The 24,679-nt window shown below is 40.4% G+C and overlaps 1 protein-coding gene across 3 annotated transcripts in view; it reads left to right on the top strand.

Moving 5' to 3' along the window:
- Positions 1 to 24,679, top strand: part of IL12RB2 (interleukin 12 receptor subunit beta 2) — a 74,292-nt gene that overhangs the window by 34,138 nt on the left and 15,475 nt on the right. For 2 of the 3 annotated variants that reach the window (XM_037501061.1, XM_037501062.1), the window contains 5 exons: positions 1,029 to 1,108; positions 11,065 to 11,281; positions 17,731 to 17,931; positions 22,827 to 22,925; positions 23,015 to 23,173. In XM_037501061.1, the coding sequence (XP_037356958.1) occupies positions 1,029 to 1,108; positions 11,065 to 11,281; positions 17,731 to 17,931; positions 22,827 to 22,925; positions 23,015 to 23,173 (756 nt within the window). The remainder of the gene's footprint in view (positions 1 to 1,028; positions 1,109 to 11,064; positions 11,282 to 17,730; positions 17,932 to 22,826; positions 22,926 to 23,014; positions 23,174 to 24,679) is intronic. The other variant, XM_054691802.1, reaches the window with a different exon arrangement.

Below are 24,679 nucleotides of genomic sequence, written 5' to 3'. Positions count from 1 at the left end.
CAGTTTGTTTTGGTTACTGATATTCCACATATGCAAAAAATCATCTGATAATTGTCTTTCACTTCCTGATTTATTTGCTTAGCATAATCATCTCATAGTTCATTCATGTGGTCAGAAAAAGGCGAGATTTCACCTTCTTTAATAGCTGAGTAGTGTTTGATTCAATATTTGTGTATCACAGCCTTTATCTAGTCATCCATCAGTGGGCATTTAGGTTGTTTCCATGTCTTTGCAATTGTGAATATGTTGCTATTGGACATAGGGGTGCATAAACCTTTTTGAATTAGTGTTTTTATTCTTCAGAAAAACATCTGAGAGAGGTATTGCTGGATCATACGGTATTTCCATTTTTAGATTTTTAAGAACTCTCCATACTGTTTTCCATAAGGGCTACACCAGTTTACCTTCCCACTAACATCTTCACCAGCACATCATTTTCACAGCTGCTTTGAGACAGGCCATTGTCACAGGTGTGAGGTGATAGCTATTGTGTTTCTACTTTGTATTTCCATAATAAATGAAGTTGAGCAGTTTTTCATTATCTGTTACCCACCTGTATTATCTTCTTTGGAGAAGTGTCTGTTCAAATCCTCTGCCCCCACCCCCCTTTTAAATTGATTGGTTTGGCCTTCTGTCGTTGAGTTATGAGTTCTTTATTGTATTTTGGATATTAAATCTTTGTTAGATGTACATTGAGCAAACACCTTTTCCCAGTTTTCTTTTTCTGTGATGGTTTCTTTTGCTATACTAATACATGTTTTAAGGTAAGTCAGGAATCTAATTTTCTCATCATTTTAATTTTTTTGGTGTGGTAACCTTGTTTTTTCTAAATTCTGTGGCTAAACATATACATGTTCCTTGTTTAACAAAAGAAAAAGGAAAATACTGGAACAACAGAAACTGGGTATTATCCTGTGATCCTACTCAGAATCACTTAATAACAAATTGACCTTAAAAGATCTTATGGGGTGTGTGTGTGTGTGTGCATACAGATATATGAAAAATATGATTTTTTCCTTTCAAAACAGAGCCTACTGGCATGTTGGATGTCTGGTACATGAAACAACACATTGACTACAACACACAACAGATATCTCTTTTCTGGAAGGTAAGTTTTCACTGTCAACTTACAATTTATTAGTACTATATGTTTTGTTTTGTTTAGCTTTTTGAGATATAACTGACATGTATAGGGAATTATGTGTAGTTGAATAGTAGGTTTCAAGGTCAGAAAAATCATCCTCTTTCCATGGAAGCTTTAATACAAAGCTACAAAAACTTTGTTAGCACCCCTTTCTCACTAAGTCAATTCACGTTTACCAAATAAAGGTGAGAGCTCTGACTGAGTTCCTTTCTCCATGTGATCACGTCTTCTCCCCATCCACTTCTAATTGGCACCCCCAAACATGTTCACCCTCAGACCCCACTACACCTTCTCTGCTGGCTCTTTTCTCCTCTGCCCATCCCATACAATTTGCCCAGCAGTGACCATGCTTTACTTACTTTTTGGGAAATTAAAAATGGGAAGACTGTGGACATGGATATTTAGGGGATACATTTTTTTATAGTCATTGAAAAGGGAACGGGAGAAAGAGAGACTCCCTCCCTTAGGAATACTACTAGTAGTAGAAAATAATACAAATAGCAATAGATAGCAGTTCTTCTTCAGGAATAGTTGTAAAGCAGTAAATGAACAAACTTCTAGAAAACAATGAGGACTAATGTTATTACCGAATGTGAAAGTTTCACAGAGTCCTGAAAGTTGGCATTGTCATTTCATTTAACCCTTACAAAAACCCTATGAGTATCCCCTAAACAATTAACAAATGAAAAATGGAGAGTCAGAGAGAGAGGTCTTCCCAAAGTCACCCAGCTAAGTGCAATGTTGAGACTGAAACGTGGTCCCTAACTCTTTGTGATACATTGTGACTCATCTTTGTCCAGTGTGAATACTATTGAATTGAGCTGCTGATTGGCATGATCTTAAGAGGAGGTTTCCGTACTCCTCTTTATTTCCCAAAACCTGCATCCCACTCACTACCCCTCTTCCAGTTAAGGGTAATAGAAGAGTTTTGGAATTATGAAGCTGATGAACCTGAAACTAGAAGAGTGAAAGTAATGAATATAAATTCCTCTTCTGGAGTTAGTGTGAGCAATTTTGATAATTGCAATCTTCAATTTTAAGATACGAGCCTCCCACACACAAACACACACTCATGCACACATGCACGCTCACACACGCATACACATGGTGAGGTTTTTGTTTAATCAATCCTGGGAAATGTGATGTGAGGGACACCCCACCACTGCAGAGCAGGGTATTTCAGATATTGGCTCCAAAGGAAGCCCCAAGTAAAACCCAATTAGCTTGTGAGCAAAGTGAGAACACGTCTCTCATAGCTCTGAAGTGTGAGATGGGCTTTCATTTTTGTAGGATGTTTACACTAGAGGAGAATAACTTTGTGCTAAATGAGTGCAGTCTCTTTTAGGGGGACCTGAGTATGTGTGTGAAGGTGAGTATTTGGAATTGTATGATTTTGATGTGTGTGCATGTGTGATGTATATGTGGGTGAGTGGGAAGGACATTGTAAGTATGTATGGAGTTTTGTATGTGTGTGGGGGATGTACTATGGTTATGTATTGTGTGTGTATGTAAGTATGTGAGATTCGTGTTTATATGTGAGTAGACTGGGTGGCTTATAAACAACAGAAATCTGTTTCTCAAAGGTCTGGAGAGTGGAAATCCAAGATCAGAGCACCGTATGGTCTGGTAAGGGTGCTGCTTTGGGTGAAAGAATTCTTATTGTATCCTCGTGGGAAGAAGGGACTCGGGAACTCTCTGAGGGACTTTTATAAGAGCACTAATTCCATTTATGAGGGCTCCACCCTCATCAGCTCATCACTTCCCAGAGTTCCTACCTCCTAACACCATCACACTGGGCATTAGAATTTCAACGTGTGTCACTCTTGAAAGCATAGAGATATTCAGACTATCGGTGAGTGAGTGTGAAGGTGTAAGTGTTATGTGAGTTTGCAGGAGATGGGTGTGTGCGTATATGTGTTATGAGTGTGGAATGAGTGTGTGAATGTGAGAGGGTGTGTGAGTGTGTTGAGGGTGAAGGAGACCTTTGTTTTGCTGCTTCAACCTCCACTGTTACTCATTTTCCCACACTTTGGTTTCACCTGGAAGCACCTTTTCCTCAAAAATACCCTGTGCTATTTTTGCCATAGCTTATTTTTAAGAGAAAAACAATATAATTTGAGAATAAAACAAGAACACCTGTGTATTATTAAAAGGGCAAATGCAATAATAATACATTTATTTAATCCAAAAGTATCTGGAATATTATTATAACACATTGATTTTAAAATTAATGAGCTATTTTATATTACTTTTTTCCTAATAACTGGTCTTTGAAAGTTGATGTGCCTACTAAGTGCCAGTATTGTACAGTGGCTAAGAGCTCACCCTTTGGGTAGCAGCACGCCTCAGTTCAGGCTAGCCACACTTCCAGAACTCCGTAGCCCTATACTATAAGTGGCTTCTTCTGTTGTGGATAGTAAGACTTCTGAACCTTGACAAACTATAAAGAAGAGACTCAGGGAAACTCATGATTCCAAAAATGGAGAAAAGATTTGCCATTTTTATTCATTTGTTAAATGAAGGTATTTATTTTGGTAAATAGCTGCCCTCAAACCACAGAAGGTACTAGGAAAGATAATAGCAAAACCTTTAACAAGTTGAAAGTACAGCCTCAGGAAGACTTTTGTGACCAGAGGCAGCTTACTCTGTACATTTGCCTTGTCTCTTTCTCCCTGCATTACTTTGTCAATCGAAGAAAATTCCACTTGCACTTTGTCAAATGAAGAAAATTCCACTTGCACTGAAGGAATGAATTCTTTGGCCTCCTCATCTGCAAGAGGCTCAGTAAAAGTAGAAATTATAGGTTATAGGTCTATTGTAACTTCCCAGGGAAGACTGGCTGCCAAGAGCTTGAGGCTTTTATGTAATTATTGGAGATATTCAGTCTCAGAATTTGTATTTAAATACAGAAGTAGCGGATGGGGAACTCTCAATAGTTTTGTTGCAATATTCAATTCTCTTCCCTTCCCTTCCCCAACTCTGTTCCATCACTGTTCCATCACAGTATTTCTGAAGCTATTTTCTGAAGATACTTGCTTAGTATTCACCTATTACATCAGCTGTAATGTATAGAATGTCAGTTGGATGGGAGAATGCGTGCGGTCGGTGGCAAAGACAGTAAGTCGCAGAGAATTAACGGAAATTAGAAAACAGGTGGAAGGGGAGTTAAAGTTTTGCTCTGACAAAAGTTTCCATTATTTTGCTGCTTTTCTTGCTGCAAAACAAGATGGAAATTATAAAACCAGAGTAACTACCACAAGGTGTGACTATCAATTAAATCAGTTCAGTGTGGCAAAACACTGGGGAGTGTCTGCTGGGTGCCTGCATGAGTATGGTGGAGAGTTCATCTTAGAGATAGAGCCGTGCTACCCGGGTTCAAGTTGCAGCTTCCCCTTTTACTGGCTGTGTGTTCTTGAGCAAGCTTAATCTTTCTGTGCCTAATTTTCCTCATGAATAAAATGCAGATAATAATAAGTGCCACATGAGTTTAGCAAAAGGGTATCTGCTACGTCACTGTTAGGAGGCAAACAATGCTTGACACTGAGAGTCAAAGATAAGCTGACGGGCTAGTGGGAAGACAGATTCATTGAATGTTTCCATGCGATAATTTTTAAAACTTCCAGATAAGAATTGTCTTTTGAGTCACTCATTTACTTTTGATTGGGATTGCTAAAGGCAGCCATGAGTTCCAAAATCGAGGTAGCCAGGCTTAAACCCACAAATTATATGTATTTTGTGATCAACTGTGTGACATTTGTGTGACTTCCATAAAGAGCCATGGCATGAGCTGAGTCAAGAGAGCCTGATTTTCTATGCGTCACATGAGTATGATAGGAAAAAATGCCAATTGTAATGATTTTTGTATTAGAGTAATGGAGAAAAGAGAACTCTGTCTTAATATCTGTCATGCGCTAAGCACACCTTCAAACAGTCTGCTTCCCTTTGCTCATTGAATCTCCCAATAATTCTGTGCTGCACATAGAAATAACCTCATATACAGATAAGGAAATTGAGGCTAAAAGAGATAAAATGACTTGCTGCTATGTGATGAGTAGGAAGCAAATGATCTCCCCTGATAAGAAGAAGTAAGTCTAGCAATGTTCAAAAAAAGTTTTCACAGACAAAGCTGTGACTAATAAGTGTTCAAATTCCCCAGCTTTCAAGACACTCTTCTTTCATATGGGCTAAGCTCTAATAGTATTTTGTTTTTATTTGCATCATGAGAAATTCAAAAGTAAAATATTGTTTTATGGCCAGTAGTTTTTTCTTTTAAGTCTCAGAAGATATAATTTGTCAATTCACAGAAACACCCATCCTCCAATATTCTTAAAGACAAAACAAAACAAAACAAAACAAAAAAACCTAGAGGCACTGCATTCTGAAATGTGTCAAATTTTGTCCTATCCTGTACTACATTCCACATTATTTACACATTATTTTTGTTGCTGAAAGTCTTCTCAGGCAACAAAACTCTTACAATAAATTTATCATGGGGCTGTTCACTTGTTTCTCAGACAAACCAAACTCAGAAAGGCTTTCCAAACTAAGTGTCAATCATTTTGCACAGGACAAAGCAGAAAGAAAACTGAAGGACAGAGACAATAGGACAGTTTTTATTTATTTATTTATTTTGCAGTAGGAGAGCATACCCAGAAAGTACAGAAAGAACCAGGTCTTCCAAACACTCCCAGGAAAGCCCTACACATTCTGAATATCATCTTCCTCTCTTACATCCACTAGGGGGCGCACTAAAATCTTATATTACTTTCCTGTAACACCTGAGTGGGATTTTTTTAATATTTTAAATGTATTTATTTATTTATATTTTACATTATTGTTCATTTTTGTACAATATTTGCTTTCTCCTCTCAGGTGTAGTCCTCGTAAAATTCCCACCACCAATTCACCTGAGCACCATCCCTTGTGTTCTTCCCTCCCCTGTTTGTTTTATTTTTTTATATATAAATTATTTTATTTTATATAATTCTTACATCATTTTTCATTTTTTCATAATGCATGCATTTTCATTTTGGTTATATTCCCCATACAATTTTCACCCCCTTATTCTGACCCTAATCCCTCTTCTCCTCCCCTAGCCCCTCGCTGTAGTGTCTCTGGTCTACAGCTGCTTGTTGATTTTGATTTTTACTTTATTGCAATTAGTCTTTTTCCTGGTCCCTTATTTAGGTTTTCTAAATTCCTGCTATGAGTGAGACCATCCGGTATTTTTCTTTTTCTTTCTGGCTTATTTCGCTGAGCATGATCCCTTCCGGCTCCATCCATGCTGCTGCAAATTGCATGAGTTTATCTTTTTTGATTGCTGAGTGATATTCCATTGTGTATATATATGCCACATCTTCTTGATCCAGTCACCTATCCTATTTTTGGGCATTTGGGTTGTTTCCATAGCTTAGCTATTGTAAATAGTGCTGCTATAAACATATGGGTACAGGTGCCCTTTTGAATTAATGTTTCTGTATCCTTTGGGTAAATACCTAGGAGTGGAGTTGCTGGATCATATGGAAGATCTATCTTTAGTAGGTTAAGAAATCTCCACACAGCTTTCCATAGTGGTTGGACCATTTTGCACTCCCACCAGCAACACCTGAGTGTTTCTTAACCTCTCCAAGCTTCATAACCATCATTAGAATGGGGGAGGAAGAGTTATAAGAACTAAATGTGACAATAGATGTAATGTTACTGACTCTGGAATAACCCAATAAATAATGATTTTTTTTTCCTTGTTACCCACTCAAATTAACAAACATTGGATAAAAATAAATGTATCTGGGAAGACCAGCTGGCTCCAGAGGTCTATACTTCTGGATTCATAGTTTGTCTCCTTGTGACTAAGGGCTTGTTGGTTCTGGGAGAAAAAGGATTCTGAATATTCACCCTCTGCAAATTGCTAACCTCATATCCAATGTTGCTGCTCCACTCTCAAATGCACCATAACCTCAGGATTAGAGAATATACACATTGCTACTTTGGGCCAGGAAGATGATTTGGGATTCCAACTAAGAAAGATGATACCCCCATACTATCAATTCACTGTCTTAGTTCATTAATACTCAATGTAAGGAGCATCACATCAGAGTAGAGGGAATACCAGTCTAGAAGTCAGGAGCTCTGGATTCTACTCTCAGCTCTTCTCTCTATCCCCAAGTGCTCTTAAACAAGTCGCTTCATGTCCCTGAACCTTAAGAGGAAAGGTTGAATTAATAATCTGTAAAATACCTACTAATTCTGTTATTTTGTGATGATATTCCATCCCACCAGAGCCAAGTGTAACTCAGGGGTGATGGATTACATACATTATTGAAAACCTTAGTTTTCAATTTTTTTTAAAGATTTATTTATTTCTTTATTTATACAAGCACTGGGTATACTCAAAAGTGCAGGAGGGTGAGAATTCACCAGAGCCAGAGAGGAGAACGGAATAGGCAGACTGACGAAATACACTGCTGAGGGGAGCAACGGGCGTGGCAGGAGAGGTCTGCACGCCATGTGGGACCCTCTCTGGCAGCCGGGGATCGAACTGGTGCTGCAGAGGCTGCGGGCAGCTTCGCAGCCCAGCGCTAAACTGCTGTGCCACTGGGGAGGCCCTCAATTTTTTTTTTAACAAAACTCATTACAGTGATGTATCGTTTAACATTTCAGTCACAATGTTCCACATACACAATCATCTTCCCAGTAGGTTATACTATATAGTCTAGGTGTGTAGGTGACTGTCCATTAGGTTTGTATAGTTACATTCTCTGTCATTTACAAGTGACAGAATCACCTAATGTATTTCTCAGAATATTTCACAGTCATTAAGTGCTGCATGACTGTGTACAGTTTTCAGTTGCCTCAGGACAGTAAGTGCCCAACTGGCTGAATATCTGTACTCCTCTTGGCTCATTGAGTGTTTTTGTTCCATGGTCCCTGCTAGACAAGGTAGGCCCATTTTCCAATTTAGTTAAGGAGACCATCTACCTGAGAGGTTTTTACATCTACCCCAAAACTTTTATACAAGCATAACTCATGGGATACCATATTTATTTGTCTAACTACCCACCCTCACATTCTCACTGATGTTTTCAGTTTTAAAATATGTGATATGGAAGAGGACATGCAAAAGCTTAGGTTTATGCCCTTTTCTGCCTCCTAGGAACCTTCATTTCTTGCAGATCTTTGATTACTAGATCACTGTGATCAGCAAGATGTCCACAGCAGACACTAGGCAAGTTCATTGGATCCAAGTGACTTGACATTTTATCCCTTCTTTCAGCACTTTACCATTGGTTTGAATGTGATTGCTGGGGTGTCTGTGAGGACAATAGCAAGGAGGTATTAAGGGCTGATTTGCGAGGTGTTATTTCCAGATAATACTCTGGTTCCTTAGTTGTCAGAGTGAAACTGAGGCCCCTTGGGTCCCTGGCAAGAATAAGGAGTTTTATGAGTTCAACTAATTCTTTTTTTTTTTTTAAGATTTATTTATTCATACAAGCACTGGGTACAGTCAGAAGCGCGGGAGGGTGAGAGAATTCACAAAAGCCAGAGCAGGGAGCAGAACAGGCGGAAGGACTGAAGTACACTGTTGAGGGGAGCAGCGGGCGGCAGGAGAGGTCTGCGCACCATGTGGGACCCTCACCCTGCGGCCAGGGATCGAACTGGTGCTGCAGAGGCTGCGGACAGCTTCGCAACCCAGCGCTCAACCGCTGCGCCGCCAAGGAGGCCCTCAACTAATTCTTGAGGGGATGACCTTACAGTAAGCATACATAGGGTAGGGGTGGGGAATTGTCCTACTTGTGGACTCACAGAAGAGACAGACAGGGAAGGATGGAGTGAGAGCTGAGAGAATGGTCTTTCCTAGCCAGCTTTTGCTTTAATTTATCCTGTTTTTTCTTCTACAACAAGAGGCATCTTTGTAAATAACAGTTCAAAACATCACAATTTCCAGAAACACTCACTTACTATAATCCACACAATATACCTGTGTCCAGCAGTGATGTACATTTGAGATGCTAACCTCCGTTCCTGCCAGCACACAAAGATGCCTTCTGGTAAAGTCTGAACGTGCCCCCAGAGGAGCCCTCTGCAACCAGCATTTATGTTGTGCTCTGACCATGGCTTAAGATCCAGTCTTGGGCCTTGTAGCTCTAGAAGTGCATGAGAAACCTGTAGTAATCAAGCTCCTGGAGACTGAAACATATAAATATAAAAACTGGGTGTTTATGGATTAATTTTCAGTGAGAAATGCAGCTGTTGGACCAACCAGAAGGCTTGAGTCAGCAGAAGGAACATTCTCTCCTGGTATGCTAATTATTTCGGAAGCCAAATTATAATCAGAAGGCCAAGTTAATCACTTAAAGTGAAAAATACAGGGCCTCACTGGTGTCGCAAGAGGTTGAGTCGCAGCACTATGAAGCTATCTGCAGCCACTGCAGCATAGCACAAGTTCGATCCTCGGCTGGCCAAGGATCTAAACCACATGGCAGAGCAGACCTCTCCTGTCTTGCCCACTGCTCACCTCAGCAGTGTATTTCAGTCAGTCCTCTTCTGTTCCCCACTCTCTCTCTGATGAATCCTCTCACCCTCCCACATCTCTGGCCTGTACCCCAGCTCTTGTATGCATAAATAAATAAATCTTAAAAAATAAAGTGGGGCCTCCCCTGGTAGCGCAGGCAGTTGAGCACAGTGCTGTGAAGCCGTCCGCAGCCTCTGCATGCTGGTTCAATCCCGGCCGACCGGCGAGGGTCCCACATGGCACAGCAGACCTCTCCTGTCTCGCCCGCTGCTCCCCTCAGCAGTGTATTTCAGTCAGTGTGCCTGCTCTGTTCCCCGCTCTGGCTCTGGTGAATCCTCTCACCCTCCTGCACATATGGCCTGTACACTGGTTCTTATGTAAATGAATAAATAAATCTTTAAAAATAATAATAAAATAAAATAAATAAAGTGAAAAATACAAATTTTAAATGAACCAAATATTGATATTAAACCAGCCTATCTTAACAGATAGGAAATCAAATTATTAGGTGATTGCTTAGGGAGCAGGGAACCAGAGAAAAGGGCACTTGCCAGTCCTAAAGTGTGTCTTTTAATCAGCAGTTTAAAGCTAACCCACAACCCGCGGAAGGAAAAACCTTGCCAAGAAAGCTGCAATGCTTGCGTCTGGTGAGCTCAGCCTTCCTCCCCTGCATGGGGCATGGATGGGCACTGCCTCTCTCACCATGGCAGTCTCCATTTTCAGTGCTTCTGTTTCCTGTAGCCCTTGTCCAAACAGGGTTACAATATAAATAATTAGATTTACGCTTTCTTTCTAGGATTGCTTCCAAATGATCTCAGTTGGAATTTCTGCAGTTCTAAAACTTGTTAGTCACATACTTATAAAGTGTTTCAGTTTCTAGCACAGATGGCTAATCTAATTCATTAAGTGTAGGTTTTACCAGTTTAGCATTTAAAAATGTTAATTTCATGAGCAGCGATGTACTTTCTGTATAAAAAGTTAAATGTGTGTGTGTGTTTCATCAATTTAGAAGTGGAGTCTCAAAGGCACCAAGTACCTGCCCTGGATCACACAGCAGGTGATTGGTAGAACTGGAACCCAAACCCAGATCATCTGAATTCAGAACCCATTCTTGTTCCACTGCATGTGACTGAGTGCTCCACTATTAGAAAGTTTTGTTTTGAAGCAAAAAAAAAGAAAACAAACCAAAACAAAACATGTGTTTTTAAAATTTAACATTTTAAAAATGTTAACATGTTTTATTCTAAATGGCAGAGGTGGGCAGACTTAAAAGAATGCAGTGGAAAAGATGTAAATAAGGAAATCACTCAGATGTAGCCACCTGCTGCAGGGGGTCATGAGGTCCAGGCACAGAGCATCCAGCCACCCTGTCACAGTACACAGTGATAGATGTGGTTTTTTTTTGCAGAATCTGAATGTATCAGAGGCAAGAGGAAAAATCCACTACTGGGTGAGCTTGCATGAAGTGACAGGAGGGAAAACCACACTACAGAACATCACAGAAAATACCTCCTGGACCTGGATTATTCCCAGAACTGGGAACTGGACTGTGACTGTATCTGCAGCTAACTCAAAAGGCAGTTCCCTGCCTACTCGTATTAACATAACGGACCTGTGTGGGGCAGGTAAGTACCATCATTTCTCTTATCTTGCCTTTGGGGAACTGTGTCTTACTCGTCTCCTGTCTCCCATAGGTCTAGCCCAGTGTCTGGCATGAATAGTATGGGAGTGTAGACCCTAGAGTCAACAACTTGCAGAGGCTTTTTCCATTGCACTAATGAGTGGCCGTGGACAGATGAATTAACACCTCTGAGCTTCAATCCCCTCCTCTCTAAAGTAGGGATTATATTACCTACTTTGCAGGTCATTATGAGATTAAATACAGAGAATAATACATAGCCAGTGCTTAATGTTTAGGAAATATGAGATACATTAAAATTAATACTAATAATCTGGCTAATTTTTCCAAAGGTAAGAATATGTACTGTCAACTTATAGTACAAACATTCTACACCCACAGTCAAAATACATTTTAAAACCAAGTGTTAAAATGGAATTCTGGCTGTAAAGAAATTACAGATCTTCCTTAATTTATAATAGAGTTACATCCCAGTAGGGTCTCCCTGGTGATGCAAGGGGTTAAGACGCAACCTATGAAACTATCCATAGCCACTGAAGCACGAGTTCGATCCCCAGCCAGGGAGCTTACCCACATGGCGCAGCAGACCTCTCCTGATTCGCCCTCATCAGTGTATTTCAGTTGATCTGCCTGTTCTGTTCCCCACTCTGTCTCTGGTGAATCCTCTCACCCTCCACACCTCTGGCCTAGACCCCAGTTCTTGTATGCAAAAATAAATAAATCTTTGAAAAAAAGGAGTTACATCCCAGTAAACCCACTTAGTTGAAAATACCATTAAGTCAAAAATACCCAAAATTGAAAAAGCATTCATCGATCTCATCTATTGAACATCACTGCTTAACCTAGCCTAACTTAAAATGCTCAGGACACTTATATTAGCTAACAATTGAGCAAAATCATCTAACACAAAGCCTATTTTGTAACAAAACATTGACTATCTCAGACACAAATGGGCACTTTGCAGACATGATGGGGAGCAAAAATACAATATCAGAAAATCGCTGGCTGCACAGTATACTGTAGAGTATCAGTTGCTTACCCTTGTGATGGAGTGGCTGACCAGAAGTTATGGCTCAAAGCCACTGCCCAACATCAGGAGAGTATCCAGCCACTTACTATTCGCTCAGGAAAAGAGCAAAAATTCAAAACTCAAGGTACAGTTTCTGTTAAATACATATTGCTCTTGCATCATACATTAAGTAGAAAAATCACTAAGTCAAACATCATAAGTTGAGGACTGCCTGTGTAGTAAAATTTTGCTTTACTGCAGATAGGTGTCCTGTTATTTACATTGAGAATTTCCCAACTAGCTATACATGCTTTGTAATTACATCCTCTGAAAACTATAATGTCTCAAGATAAAAAAGCCCATGCATGATTAGTTAAGAAAATAGCTATTTTTTTTTAAAGATTTATTTATTTATTTATACAAGCACTGAGTACAGTCAGAAGCGCAGGAGGGTGAGAGAATTCACCAGGGCCAGAGCGGGGAGCAGAGCAGGCAGAAGGACTGAAGTACACTGCTGAGGGAACAGCGGGTGACAGGAGAGGTCTGTGCGCCATGTGGGACCCTCCTCCGGTGGCCGAAGAGCAGCCGGGGATCCAACCGGCGCTGCAGAGGCTGTGGGCAGCTTTGCAACCCAGCGCTCAACCGCTGCGCCACCAGGAAGGCCCAAGAAAATAGCTATTAAAATTGTTCCTCAAGGGCTCTATTATAAATGGATTCCATGTCAAGATTATTAGCCTAACTTTAAAAATAAAAATTTCTAATAGAATAAAACTTTATAACTAGATCCCTTCCTTAAAATTCCATGCAACAATTTCATCTATTGTTGGTCTAGCAGTTATCATTCTGAAAAAGTTTCTAACCAAACTTTATTTTATACACACTGTTAAATATTTGTTCTGTATCTTTTTAGTCATAGATCTGAGATAACATAGTAAATGAAAAGAACGAGAAGAAAATACAAGTAAATACTGATAGAACCTTGGGGTGATATACGAATGAGGGATTTTTCTTAAGAGTAAGAGTTGCTGTTATTAGAGGTCTGACTACAGTGGCTTATTTATTCTTTCACATAAAAGAAGTTCAGACTTACATAGCCCACAGCTAGTGTGACAGCTTCATTACATTGTCAGGACTCCAAGCTCCTCCTTTCTGTTCCCTTTGCCAATCTTGGCTTCCCTCCTCAAGATGGAAATGGTCCAAGATGACTGCTGAAGCTCTAGCCGTTTCCTTCCAGGCAGAAAAAAAAAAAAAAAAAAAAGAAGGAAGGAAGAAAGTTTCACCCTTCACTCTTGAGGCTCTTTGCCCCAGGTAACAACATTTCAGTCATCATTAATCCTTACTGGTCACCTTCTCATATCCAGCTGCAAAGATGGCCCAGAATAGGCAGCAGTGTTCCCTTGAAGGTGAAGATAGGTTATTTGGTTGACAGCTGACAATCTTTGCCTCATGTAGGAAGGCACCTAAAGCAGAAACTGGAAGGAAACAGTAGATTCGCTATGAAAAAAATACATTTATGCCCAAATCATGTTTAATCTACACCGCACCCACTCATTCCTTCCCCCAGTCTTGAGTCATTGTAAACAAATCCCAGATATGATGTCAAATATTTTGTAGATATGAATTTCTCTTTAAAACAAAACACTATTATTATCTCATCTAGCAAGTTAATTAAAATTCCTTAATATAATCAAATGTATTCAATATTTAAATACCTCTGCTTATCAGTGTACTTTATTTGCATCATGATTAAAATAAATTACATACTGGATAATAAAAAAATACATTTATGTATAGTAAAATAAATATTTTTAAAACATGAGAAACCAAATTAGAAGAGACAGGTTAGTTATAGCCAGGTGAGAAATACAGAAATATAATAAACCTTCAAAATGCAAGTAGCATTTTGAAAAAAGTATGTTTCACATTTTTTTTTGCAAAAAAAAGAATCAATTATTCTATAAGCTGTCTAACATTTTTAAATAAATAAGAGATGAGGTGACATGAACAGGCAACTCAAAGAATAAATATAAAAGTAATAAAGATATGAAATATAGGGCCTCCCCAGTGGCACAGTGGTTGAGCGCTGGGTTGCGAAGCTGCCCGCAGCTTCTACAATGCTGGTTCGATCCCCGGCCACCAGACAAGGGTCCCACATGGCACGCAGACCTCTCCTGCCACCCGCTGCTCCCCTCAGCAGTGTACTTCATCAGTCAGTCTGCTCTGCTCTGCTCTCCTCTCCCCTGTGCCTCTGGTGAATTTTCTCACCCTCCTGCGCTTCTGACTGTACCCAGTGCTTGTATAAATAAATAAAATAAAATCTTTTTTAAAAAAAAAGATATGAAATATATTAATCCTAATTATCAATCAATGGGATGTGAATTTTTAAAAAACACGAGAAACCAAATTAGAAGAGACAGGTTAGTTATGGCCAGGTGAGAAATACAGGTGTTCAGTGAGAGGATTTGTTTTAAAGTGAGAGGTACATGGGTATATAAGTTGAAAAAAAAAGAGGGGCATGGAGAAGAAGGTTGAAGATGAAGAAGAAAATAAGACTAATTCATGGAGGGATATCCCTGGGGAGCTGGAAAAGATGGGATCAAGAGACAAAAGGAGATAAAAGGAACATGTCTTTCTCTCAGAATGGACAGGTGTTAAATAGAGCTGAAGCTCCTTAAGGAGGAACATGTAGGGGAGGTAAGATAGGGCATTAAAAAAGCTCTCTACAGCTAAGTGGTAACTAAGAGGGTCCTGCACCTGAGAATCGTGGAGTCACAGAGCTTATTGTCTTTCCTAAAGCCACATACAAACCGCCCAGTACAAGTAGTTGTACACCCCCAAGTAACCTGGAGGCCAAACTGGCAAGCCAGTTGTCCCAACCTGGACACTCATCTCACACTTATTCTGAATGACCTGCAGGAATAGCATGGCATGATTGTGTGTCTGTGTCTCTTTCAGTGTATGTTCACACTACTCACATGGACACATAACAATGCCCCAACTGAAAGAATGATTTTGAGAAAATAGGGACAACGTGATTATAAAAGGCACCTGCCACAGCATTGCCTATCAGAAAGCACAAGAATTACTGTGTTGATTTGTTATGAAAGCTGAATATGTATTAAACCCACCATCAACAAGTAAAACATATTTGATATTTCAGACCAGTCCCTGTGCTCAAAATTCTTAAAACTACAGGAAGAGGCAGAAGTCGTCCAGCCCTACAGAGACCCACAGAGATGTTAGGGACTGAGGCCCCAGTAGGTAAAATAACTTAGCCAAATCTTATATCCAATTAGTAGCAGAGCTGGACTGAAAAATCAGGCCATCTGTCTCTTTGGTGGGCACTTGTGCCTGGTACCTTATGAACTTCATACCTTTATTCAGAGGCTCTCGGTGAAATGGAGATGAGACACTGAATGATGACGAGAAAAGGAATAATTTTGAAAGGTGACAGAAAGCGGTGAGCTGTGAGCTGAGTTCTGAAGAAGAGAACATGCCCTGGCAAACATCGTGGGGGAGGAAATCCAGGCTGGTTCCTGGCAAGTATAGTGACTCAGAGGTGGGAAAATGCCAAGCTGATTTGCTTAGCTCATTCCACAGAGAGCAGTGGTTAAAAAGGGCATTTTTGTAATTTTAACCCATCACCTGGCAAAGGGTCTTGTGAACCAAGGTGTTCAATAAATATTTACTGAATGACTAAATTTATTCCTTAAAATAAATAATAAGCACATGTATACATATATAAATGAACAAATAAACAAATGCCATGCCATAGCCAAGACATCAAATGTCAAGGCAGATGAAGACAAAGGAATTACTGCTGGGAATCCCAGTTCCTGACCCAGTTGCGAATACACAGGTTACAGGATCTCACCACTAAACCCGACCCTGAGAGATAGGATGGCAATGGCTAAGCCCCTGTGCAGTGGGGAATGGTGATGAAGGCAGAGGGCTGAGGTACACTTCATGGTTGCATTCCTTTTTGTTGCCCTGATATGATCATTTTGCGTTGCCCTGATATGATCATTGCTGGGCATTTCTATTATGGAGCAAAAACTCTGAAGAGCAGGGCACAGTAACTTCAAGGACACCCTAGAACCTACCTGGGGAGAGCAGCAACAGTGGGCAATATAAGCTGCCAGAGATTTGTTCCTGCCATTTACCCCATGGACCGGGCAATTACAAATCAGAGTCATAGTCCCACTCCCCATAAAGAGCAGTGCCAGCATAAAGCACAGGTAGTTTCTGAAGGAGCCTAGGGTATGCCTAAGGGTAATCTGGGCACAGATAGTGGTCATCTATCTTGAAAAGTTGCTCCTCCCCACCTAAACTTATGTGGAAGCGCATGAGCTACAGCTAAGTGATAGAAAAATAAAGGTAATAGGGTAAATTCATTAGAAACAGAAGTAAGTAATAAAGATAAGGACAAAAATAAATAAAATAAGCAATATCGGGCCTCCCTGGTGGCTCAAGGGGTTGAGATGCAGCCTATGAAGCTATCTGCAGCCGCTGCAGCAAGAGTTTGATCCCCAGCTGGGGAGCTACCCACATGGTGCAGCAGACCTCTCCTAACTTGCCCGCTGCTCCCCTCAGCAGTGTATTTCAGTCAATCAGCCTGTTCTGCTCCCCGCTCTGTCTCTGGTGAATCCTCTCACCCTCCCGCGCCTGTGGCCTGTACCCCAGCTCTTGTATAAAAATAAATAAATCTTTAAATATATATATATATTCTAAAAAATATAAATAGATGGAAAATATACACATAAAAAGATGCACAATATCATACATGGTTAGGGAGCTGCAAGTTCAGACAATGAGGTGCCAGTACAGACTATCACAATGGTCAAAATTCACAGTACTGAAAATGCCAAATGTGAACACAAATGGAAAGTGAAATGGGAAGATGAAAGGTAAAATAAGGGCCTCCCCGGTGGCGCAGCGGTTGAGTGCTGGGTTGCAAAGCTGCCCGCGGCCTCTGCGGCGCCGGTTCGATCCCCGGCTGCCCCCGGACACCAGAGGAGGGTCCCACATGGCGCGCAGACCTCTCCTGCCGCCCGCTGCTCCCCTCAGCAGTGTACTTCGGTCCTTCTGCCTGCTCTGCTCCCCGCTCTGGCTCTGGTGAATCCTCTCACCCTCCCGCGCTTCTGACTGTACCCAGTGCGTGTACAAACAAACAAACAAATAAATAAATAAATATACATGCCTCTTTAAAAAAAAAAAAGGGTAAAATAATTCCGCATACCATATTACACAGGGTCTTTGCACAAGTCATTGATTCCAGAACTAAGAAGCAGGATGAACATAAATCTGTAAACTTGAAGTCCTTAAAAAGAATTTTTTTCCTCACACCTTCCCGGGATGGGTTCTTTCTTATATCTTCTTATCCACTGTCATTTTGTTTTTGTCCCTCCCTTTTTTTTCCCTTAAAGAGTTGCTGGCACCTCACCAGGTCTCTGCAAGCCCAGAGGGCCTGGACAACATCATGGTGAGCTGGGAGCCTCCTGCCAAAACTGCCCCTGCTGTCCAGGAGTACGTGGTGGAATGGAGGGAGCTTCATCCCGGAGGGAGCACAGAATCCCCTCTAAACTGGCTGCGGAGTCCCCCCTATAACATGTCAACTCTCATTTCAGGTACTTAATTGTTCACCTTCTTTCTGGAGGGTTGCTAAGTTGACACTTGCTTGAGAAACTTGCAGAACCTTAACTTCAATTACAGGTGGCAATATGGGATAAGGGACTCTGATAATCTAGGTTCCATCAGAACAGCACCTCAGAATATACCACTGTGTATTCTTGAAAGCTGTGGAAGAACACCGGTTTACTAAATAGTCTAGTATTTATGAAAAATCCATGCACCTGGCACATTCACTTATATTGATGAATGTATTATTGAACCAAACAAGCATAGCAGAGAGTTAAGTAGTAACCAGTCAGTGTGGTAGGACCTGCCATTTAAGAGTTTTCTTAATTTTAAGAACTATCATGTGGGGCAAAAGTTACTATGTCCATTGTACATATGAGGAAACCAAGAGACTCTTTCATTCCTAATTCTACTTATTATTTGTGTGGCCAGAAATCCAGAATTATCTATATGATCACTGGAGTCTCTAATCCTCAAATTCCAAATCTGTCAGAGGTTATGATTTAGTTGATGGAAAGCATCTAAAAATGTATTAAAACGATTGGACACATCTTCAGAAGTAATTGCTAGCAGTGGCTTTTCAATGATGAGAGGCTATCAAAACTGTTATTTTGATCTTTTGAGAAACAGTGAAAGCTCTAATTTGGAACACTTTAAGTTGCCAGAGTGACCGACACAAAGGGAAAGAGGAGAGACACCCCTGTATATTCTCTAAGCCTTTTAGAAAACATGAAGTTGCTCCTTTGGCCACATACACACAAATCATAAGAAAGAAAGGTGATACTGCAGACAGCAAGCAGATGGACACTGTTCAAGAAGCAATGCCCAACAAATGTTGCCATGGCAAAAGTGGAATAATCTATGATGTTACCCAGCCTGCAGTTAGCATTGTTGTGAACAAATACATAAAAGGCAAGATTCTTGCCAAGAGAATTAATGTTCCTATTGAGTATATTAAATCCTGTAAGAGCCGAGATAGCTTCCTGAAATGTGTGAAAAGAAAATGATCAGAAAGAGAAAGGAAGTCAAAGATATAGGTACTTGGATTCTGCTGGAGCTCCAGCCTGTTCCCTCATAGAAGCACACTTTGTGAAAACCAATGGAAAGGCGCTTGAGCTGCTGGAACCCATTCCCTGTGAATTCAGGGCATGAGAGGTATGAGAAGAAAAAAAGACCTCCAGACTATTAAAAAAAAAAAAAACTGGGCAAAATTAAGTCAATGTCCATTTGAAATGTTAAGTTCAGCAAAGTGGTTAAAATTACTGGTCCCATAGCCAGGCTATCTGGGTTTGAGTCCTGCTGCTGTCATTAGTTTGTGTGACCTAGAGTAAGCCGTTTAACTCTCCTGCCTTCTCATTTTCCTTATCTGTAAGATGGGGGTGATTATGTTGCCTACCTCTCTGGGCTATTGTGAAAACTAACAGTGTAGGGGAGATGCTTGAACAATCCTTGGCACATGTTAATTGTGTGCTAATTTAGCTGTCATTTTTATTATATTGATATGTGACAGAGCTAAGATTTTAATAGGCTTTCAAGCTCTAAATTCCATATTTGCATGACAGCTTGACAGTCATTGCATCTGTCCAGGAGGATACACGCCTTGCTTTATGAAAATGAGATAAACAGCACACAACACGAGAACACATGAGGTGGTCCTTAACTATGTCTCTTTTGTAGTCTAGCTGCTCAGGCTTTTAGTGGGTTGTGTTTAGTTTTAGCCCCTGCACTTAAAGGGAACACTGCCTAGATAACCCAGCCAGCAGCAAAGTTATCTGACCCTTTTAATTTGGAAACCATTTTGCCCACAGAAGAGAACTCTAGATGGGAGTGGGGTGGCAGGATGACTGCTGCTGGCGTTGATATGTACATGAGGAAGAGTATGTGTCCTTCCTTGTTCTGGAGAGCAAAAGTAAGGCCCTGCACTGGGTTGCGAAGCTGCCCGCAGCCTCTGCGACGCCGGTTCGATCCCCGGCTGCTCCCCGGCCACCGGAGGAGGGTCCCACATGGCGCGCAGACCTCTCCTGCCGCCCGCTGCTCCCCTCAGCAGTGTACTTCGGTCCTTCTGCCTGCTCTGCTCCCCGCTCTGGCTCTGGTGAATTCTCTCACCCTCCCGCGCTTCTGACTGTACCCAGTGCTTGTATAAAATAAATAAATATAATAAATAATAAATAAGCACAGAACTTACTCTTCTCAAAAAAAAAAAAAAAAAAGTAAGGCCCTGTGTGGAAATTATAAGAAAGTAGGTGACAACTCAGTTTTTAGAAGGAACTTTCCTTACATTGGAGAGTCTCTAATAGAACAACTGATTTCCCTTCAGGGCAATGTGTTCCCTGTCCTTAGAGTTGTTTCAGTAGAACCAGTTTTCCTTTAGGGCTGTCAAGCCATCAAGTCAGATGAAATAGTGGCTAGAAAAGGCATTTACTGAACTCCAAACTGCTAAAAAAAATTGTTAACAATTATTTTAAACTGTATTAGGACTTAACATATGGCATAGTTTGAACCATGTAGTCCTTAAAGTTCCTTCCCTTTTAAAAACCTTTTATTTCCACACAAATACTGTAAAACAGATGACGAGAGGATGTTCTCCATACTTAAGAAACTAGAACGCTTTCAAGCACTTTAGAAATATTCATATTTTAATAAAATCAATATAACACTGGGTAAAATAACTTTATTAGTGGAAGTTGTTCTCCTTTGTGAAAACACTTGGTTAACTATTTGTTTGGGTTGGAAATTTAGTAATTCGTAATTATCACGAATTCAGAATGAAACTCCCCAGGCAGTAAGAGGACGCACTGCAACCCGGTCCTCAGCATCTGGCCTGGGTGGAGCTGGGTGTTTGGGAGTGGGTCTCAATGCAGCCAGCTCCTGGATTTTAGGTTTGGTGGGATTTAGCTAGGGACCATCAGTCCAGTTCTAGCTGGGTAAAGATGGTTCTGCCCTTACAGAGCCACTTCTCTCACAAGTATGTAGACATCATGTGTTTAGGAAACCTTCCCTGATGTCCCCGTTGCACTTCCTTTGTGATCGCTCCTCATTAGCAATCATTTAATGTTTGCCTTCTCCTAAACTAGTAGGTGAAATTACCACCCTGAGGAAAAAACACTTAAGAGATGATTTATAAACCCAGAGACAGGGCCTGTGCTCAGTGGCACCAGGTATAGATGTATGCACAGGAATAGAGGGGAATAGGCCTGGAAGTTGGGGTCAAACTGCAGAAAAGAAATGAAAATCTTTGGCTTGTGGGCCACAGGGCTAAGGAACTGTTGAAATGGTTCCAAACATGGTTAGGGAGTTTTCATAGAGGATTAATCAAGCAGAGTCCTTGAAGTCTGAACCAGTAAACAAGCTCGCCAGAGTTCTACTCGTCCTGGAAAGGGAAATGTTCACTGATTTATGGAGCCATCTTGTCTTCTCTCCCCCCTGTATGGTTAGCCCCCCAAGTAAGCAATGTGGCATTTCCCAAAGCCTCTGCCCTGAACTTATATTTTGCATAGCAGAATGCAATGAAGTCTTTTGCCTGATAAGCTCATCTGGAACTCCATGTCTCCACGTGACACAGTACTTGGAAGTCACTTCCACTACTACAGGCAGAGCAGCCAGGCAGTTAGGCCCTTCCAAATGAACTATGATTCCATAGTCCATGTTGCCTTTGACCTTCTGGATCTGGATGCCACTCACAAAGAACCTCTGTGTTATTGGATTAAGCTAACAGCATCCTTTTCTCCATTTCACTTGATTCACAAATACGAGTTGGAACTCACTCAAGGTGTGTTTTCATTTCATGGTCTCTTCTGACAGTACTGGTTGTACAGCTGAGCTTCACATGCTACTTACTTGCTGGAATATTTAAGGACAATGGACTTTCATATAATAAATCACACAGTATTTAGTAAATTACTCTGATGTAAAATTCCGCTTCCCAAAAAGGAAAATGTTAATCAGTTGTCAGTGTAGGGGATCAGATTTACCTAAGACAGGGCATTAACCAATATGGAGAGAGTCCTTGCTTGATCACATGATGATTTATCAAAGCTATCTAGTGAGGATTCTCTCTTCTTTTCCTTGGGAATTTAAAGATATGTCAAGGGCAGAACCTAAGAGAGGGGTCTTTTCTTTACAGGAAGTAGATGTCTGAGATATAGGGAAATAAGGTGTTTTGGCAGGGAAGAGTGACTTGCCAGTAAACCTCATGACTGGATAAAATTGCGAAGTGTGATGTTTTAAAAACTGGGAAGGTGCACTGACATCCCCAGGTAGCTTCCAAACCTTCCAGGCTATGATGTAACTAGGATCTAATTGGAACATGATGCGGGGAGGAGTGAAACATGGGAAGGAACAAAGGGTCAGACTGCACTGAGCTTGCCCTGGTTAGTCATGCCCAAATGTGTCATTCAGCAATGCCCTGTCAGATCCCGATAAGCATCTGGGATGAGCAGATCAAGTTCTATGCCTGCAAACAAAAGCCTCACCTTTCTGTAAACAGCAAATGATGTATTTGTAAAAGTCAGTCTTTTTCTTAAAGGTAAGTTTTGTTTCAAAAGCAGTCTTTGTGGTTACATTTAAATCCTTGTTGGAACTGATACAGCTTTTGTCTCCTTACTCATGATGACCCTGGAAAGAAACAGGTTTGCTTATTTGTTCACTTCATACCCATTCGTGGTTGCGAGCAATGGCTTCCAGAAAGTCAGTGGCATAGCAAATAAGATGCTGAGATTTTTATAATTTATAAAGGTCACCCCTTTGCCCTCAGTCAAGACTGTACCATCTTCAAGCTAAAAAAGAGACAAGAACCTTAAATGCATCCATAGCGGATATTAAAATGGCTTGCTTTAGTGACTCACCTCTGATACCACACTATTTAAGAATTACCTGTTCCTTACAGAAAACATAAAGCCCTACATCTGTTATGAATTCCATGTGTACGCGCTGTCGGGGGACCAGGGAGGATGCAGCTCCATTAGGGGTGATGCTAAGCACAAAGGTGAGTCTTGGGTCCTCCTGCCAAATTTTGCTTAAGTCTACTGATTTGGATTTGGAGGGTGATAAAAGCCTCGTCTGTTCCACCGACAGCACCACTGAATGGCCCTCACATTAATGCCATCACAGCGGAAAAGGGAGGCGTTTTGATTTCATGGCATGGAATTCCTGCTCAGGAGCAAATGGGCTGCATCCTTCGTTACAGGATATACTGGAGGGAACAGAACTCTGATTCCCAGACTCACCTCTGTGGTATGTGTGAAAAACAAATGCAGTGGGGTCTTTTCTGTTTAGCTGTCAGGCGTGTGTTTGCATGCATAAACGCTAGCACCTGGGACTGGCACTTATTAGGTGCTTGATCAATGTTTGTGAAATTAGTTGAAAAATAAAAGACTTCCAACCACACACACAAAGCTGTTGAATATACATTATGTGCCAAACAAACTGAAGAAATGAAGATAATGGACTAGACTGTCAAGGAACATACTCATATAGACAGCATTTCAAAAAGCAAATAAAAGCATTTCAATGCTATATAGACCCTGGAGTTTTGTAAGAAATGCATTTAAAGCCCCACATTTGCCAATACCATGATAGCATATTTTCTCCTTTAGGTGAATAAAATGCAGTATCATTTAAGTAACCTTTTATGACCCGTAATTATTCTATTATAAGACTAAAGCAATTAAATTCTGATGAAAGCATTATCTGAAATTATTTCGTGGATGATTTCTTCATGAAGTAACTCCAGGTCACTTGCAGCGTTGATGTTCTATTCTTTGATTTATTCAGTTTTTTGGGTTCCCCTCTGTGCCCACCTGGATTGATAACTTTATTTCCTAGGCATCTGGCTTTATTTCAGGAGCATTTATTATAAAAAAGCAACATTCCTTCATGAGAACAGTTAGGTCTGAGAATAATGTTACAATGTCCCCCTGAGATGTGGGTGCCAGAGAGCAGCCTGCTAGAGTGCTTTTTTCCTCAGAACCTTTAGGAGTTGGTCCTCTCTCTTCATCTTATATAAGCTACAATACTGATTCTCTGAAAGTTATGACTTTGAAAACTAGTTAATTTCTTATTATAAATAATAATTATACATGGTAAAAACATTCAGCTAGTTCAGAAAGATATAAAATGGAAATTATCCTTTCCTCCATACTTAGGCTGCTAGCAGGTCTTCATGTGTTCTTCCAGAAAAAAACTTTTTAATGCTTATATAGCATATATTTGGGTTCTTCTCATATATTTTCATGTGTCTTTTAATAATACATATTGGAAGTGTTCATATGAATTTGCCTTATTCTTTAACAATTCTATAGTATTCCCTTATGAAACCTTATAATCATTCACTTAACTAATCTACCTTTGATAAATAGAATATGTCATTCAACAGAACTGCTTCTCACTGACCTGTCAGGGTACATCAGTTTGGAAATGCATCCCAAAAGGTGGAGAATTAGTTGACCTTTTCATGGGCCATTTGGGGTTTTTCACATGATACTTGGTACCCCCCAAATTTTCTTTTTGGCCTAGTCTAAACCTACATGCTTATTTATAACCAGAAAGATCAATCTGTTTAGATGGTAGAGCAGTTTCAAGATGCTCTTGCAGTTGTTGAAAAAAATACCTACTTTATTTTACAATAAATATGGTAAGGCTAAAGTCTATGTAAAGGTATTTTAAAACAAAATAGGAGGGCACAGATTTAAATTCCTAATTTGTAGAGTTTATATTAAATTGCCCTGTTTTTCATTAAGT

The sequence above is a fragment of the Talpa occidentalis genome, unplaced genomic scaffold, assembly GCF_014898055.3.
Source record: "Talpa occidentalis isolate TD23 unplaced genomic scaffold, MPIMG_talOcc4v2.1 talOcc4.9, whole genome shotgun sequence".
Classification (NCBI taxonomy): domain Eukaryota; kingdom Metazoa; phylum Chordata; class Mammalia; order Eulipotyphla; family Talpidae; genus Talpa; species Talpa occidentalis.
Note: the sequence above shows the minus strand (reverse complement) of the source record. Positions and strands in the feature narration are given on the sequence as shown.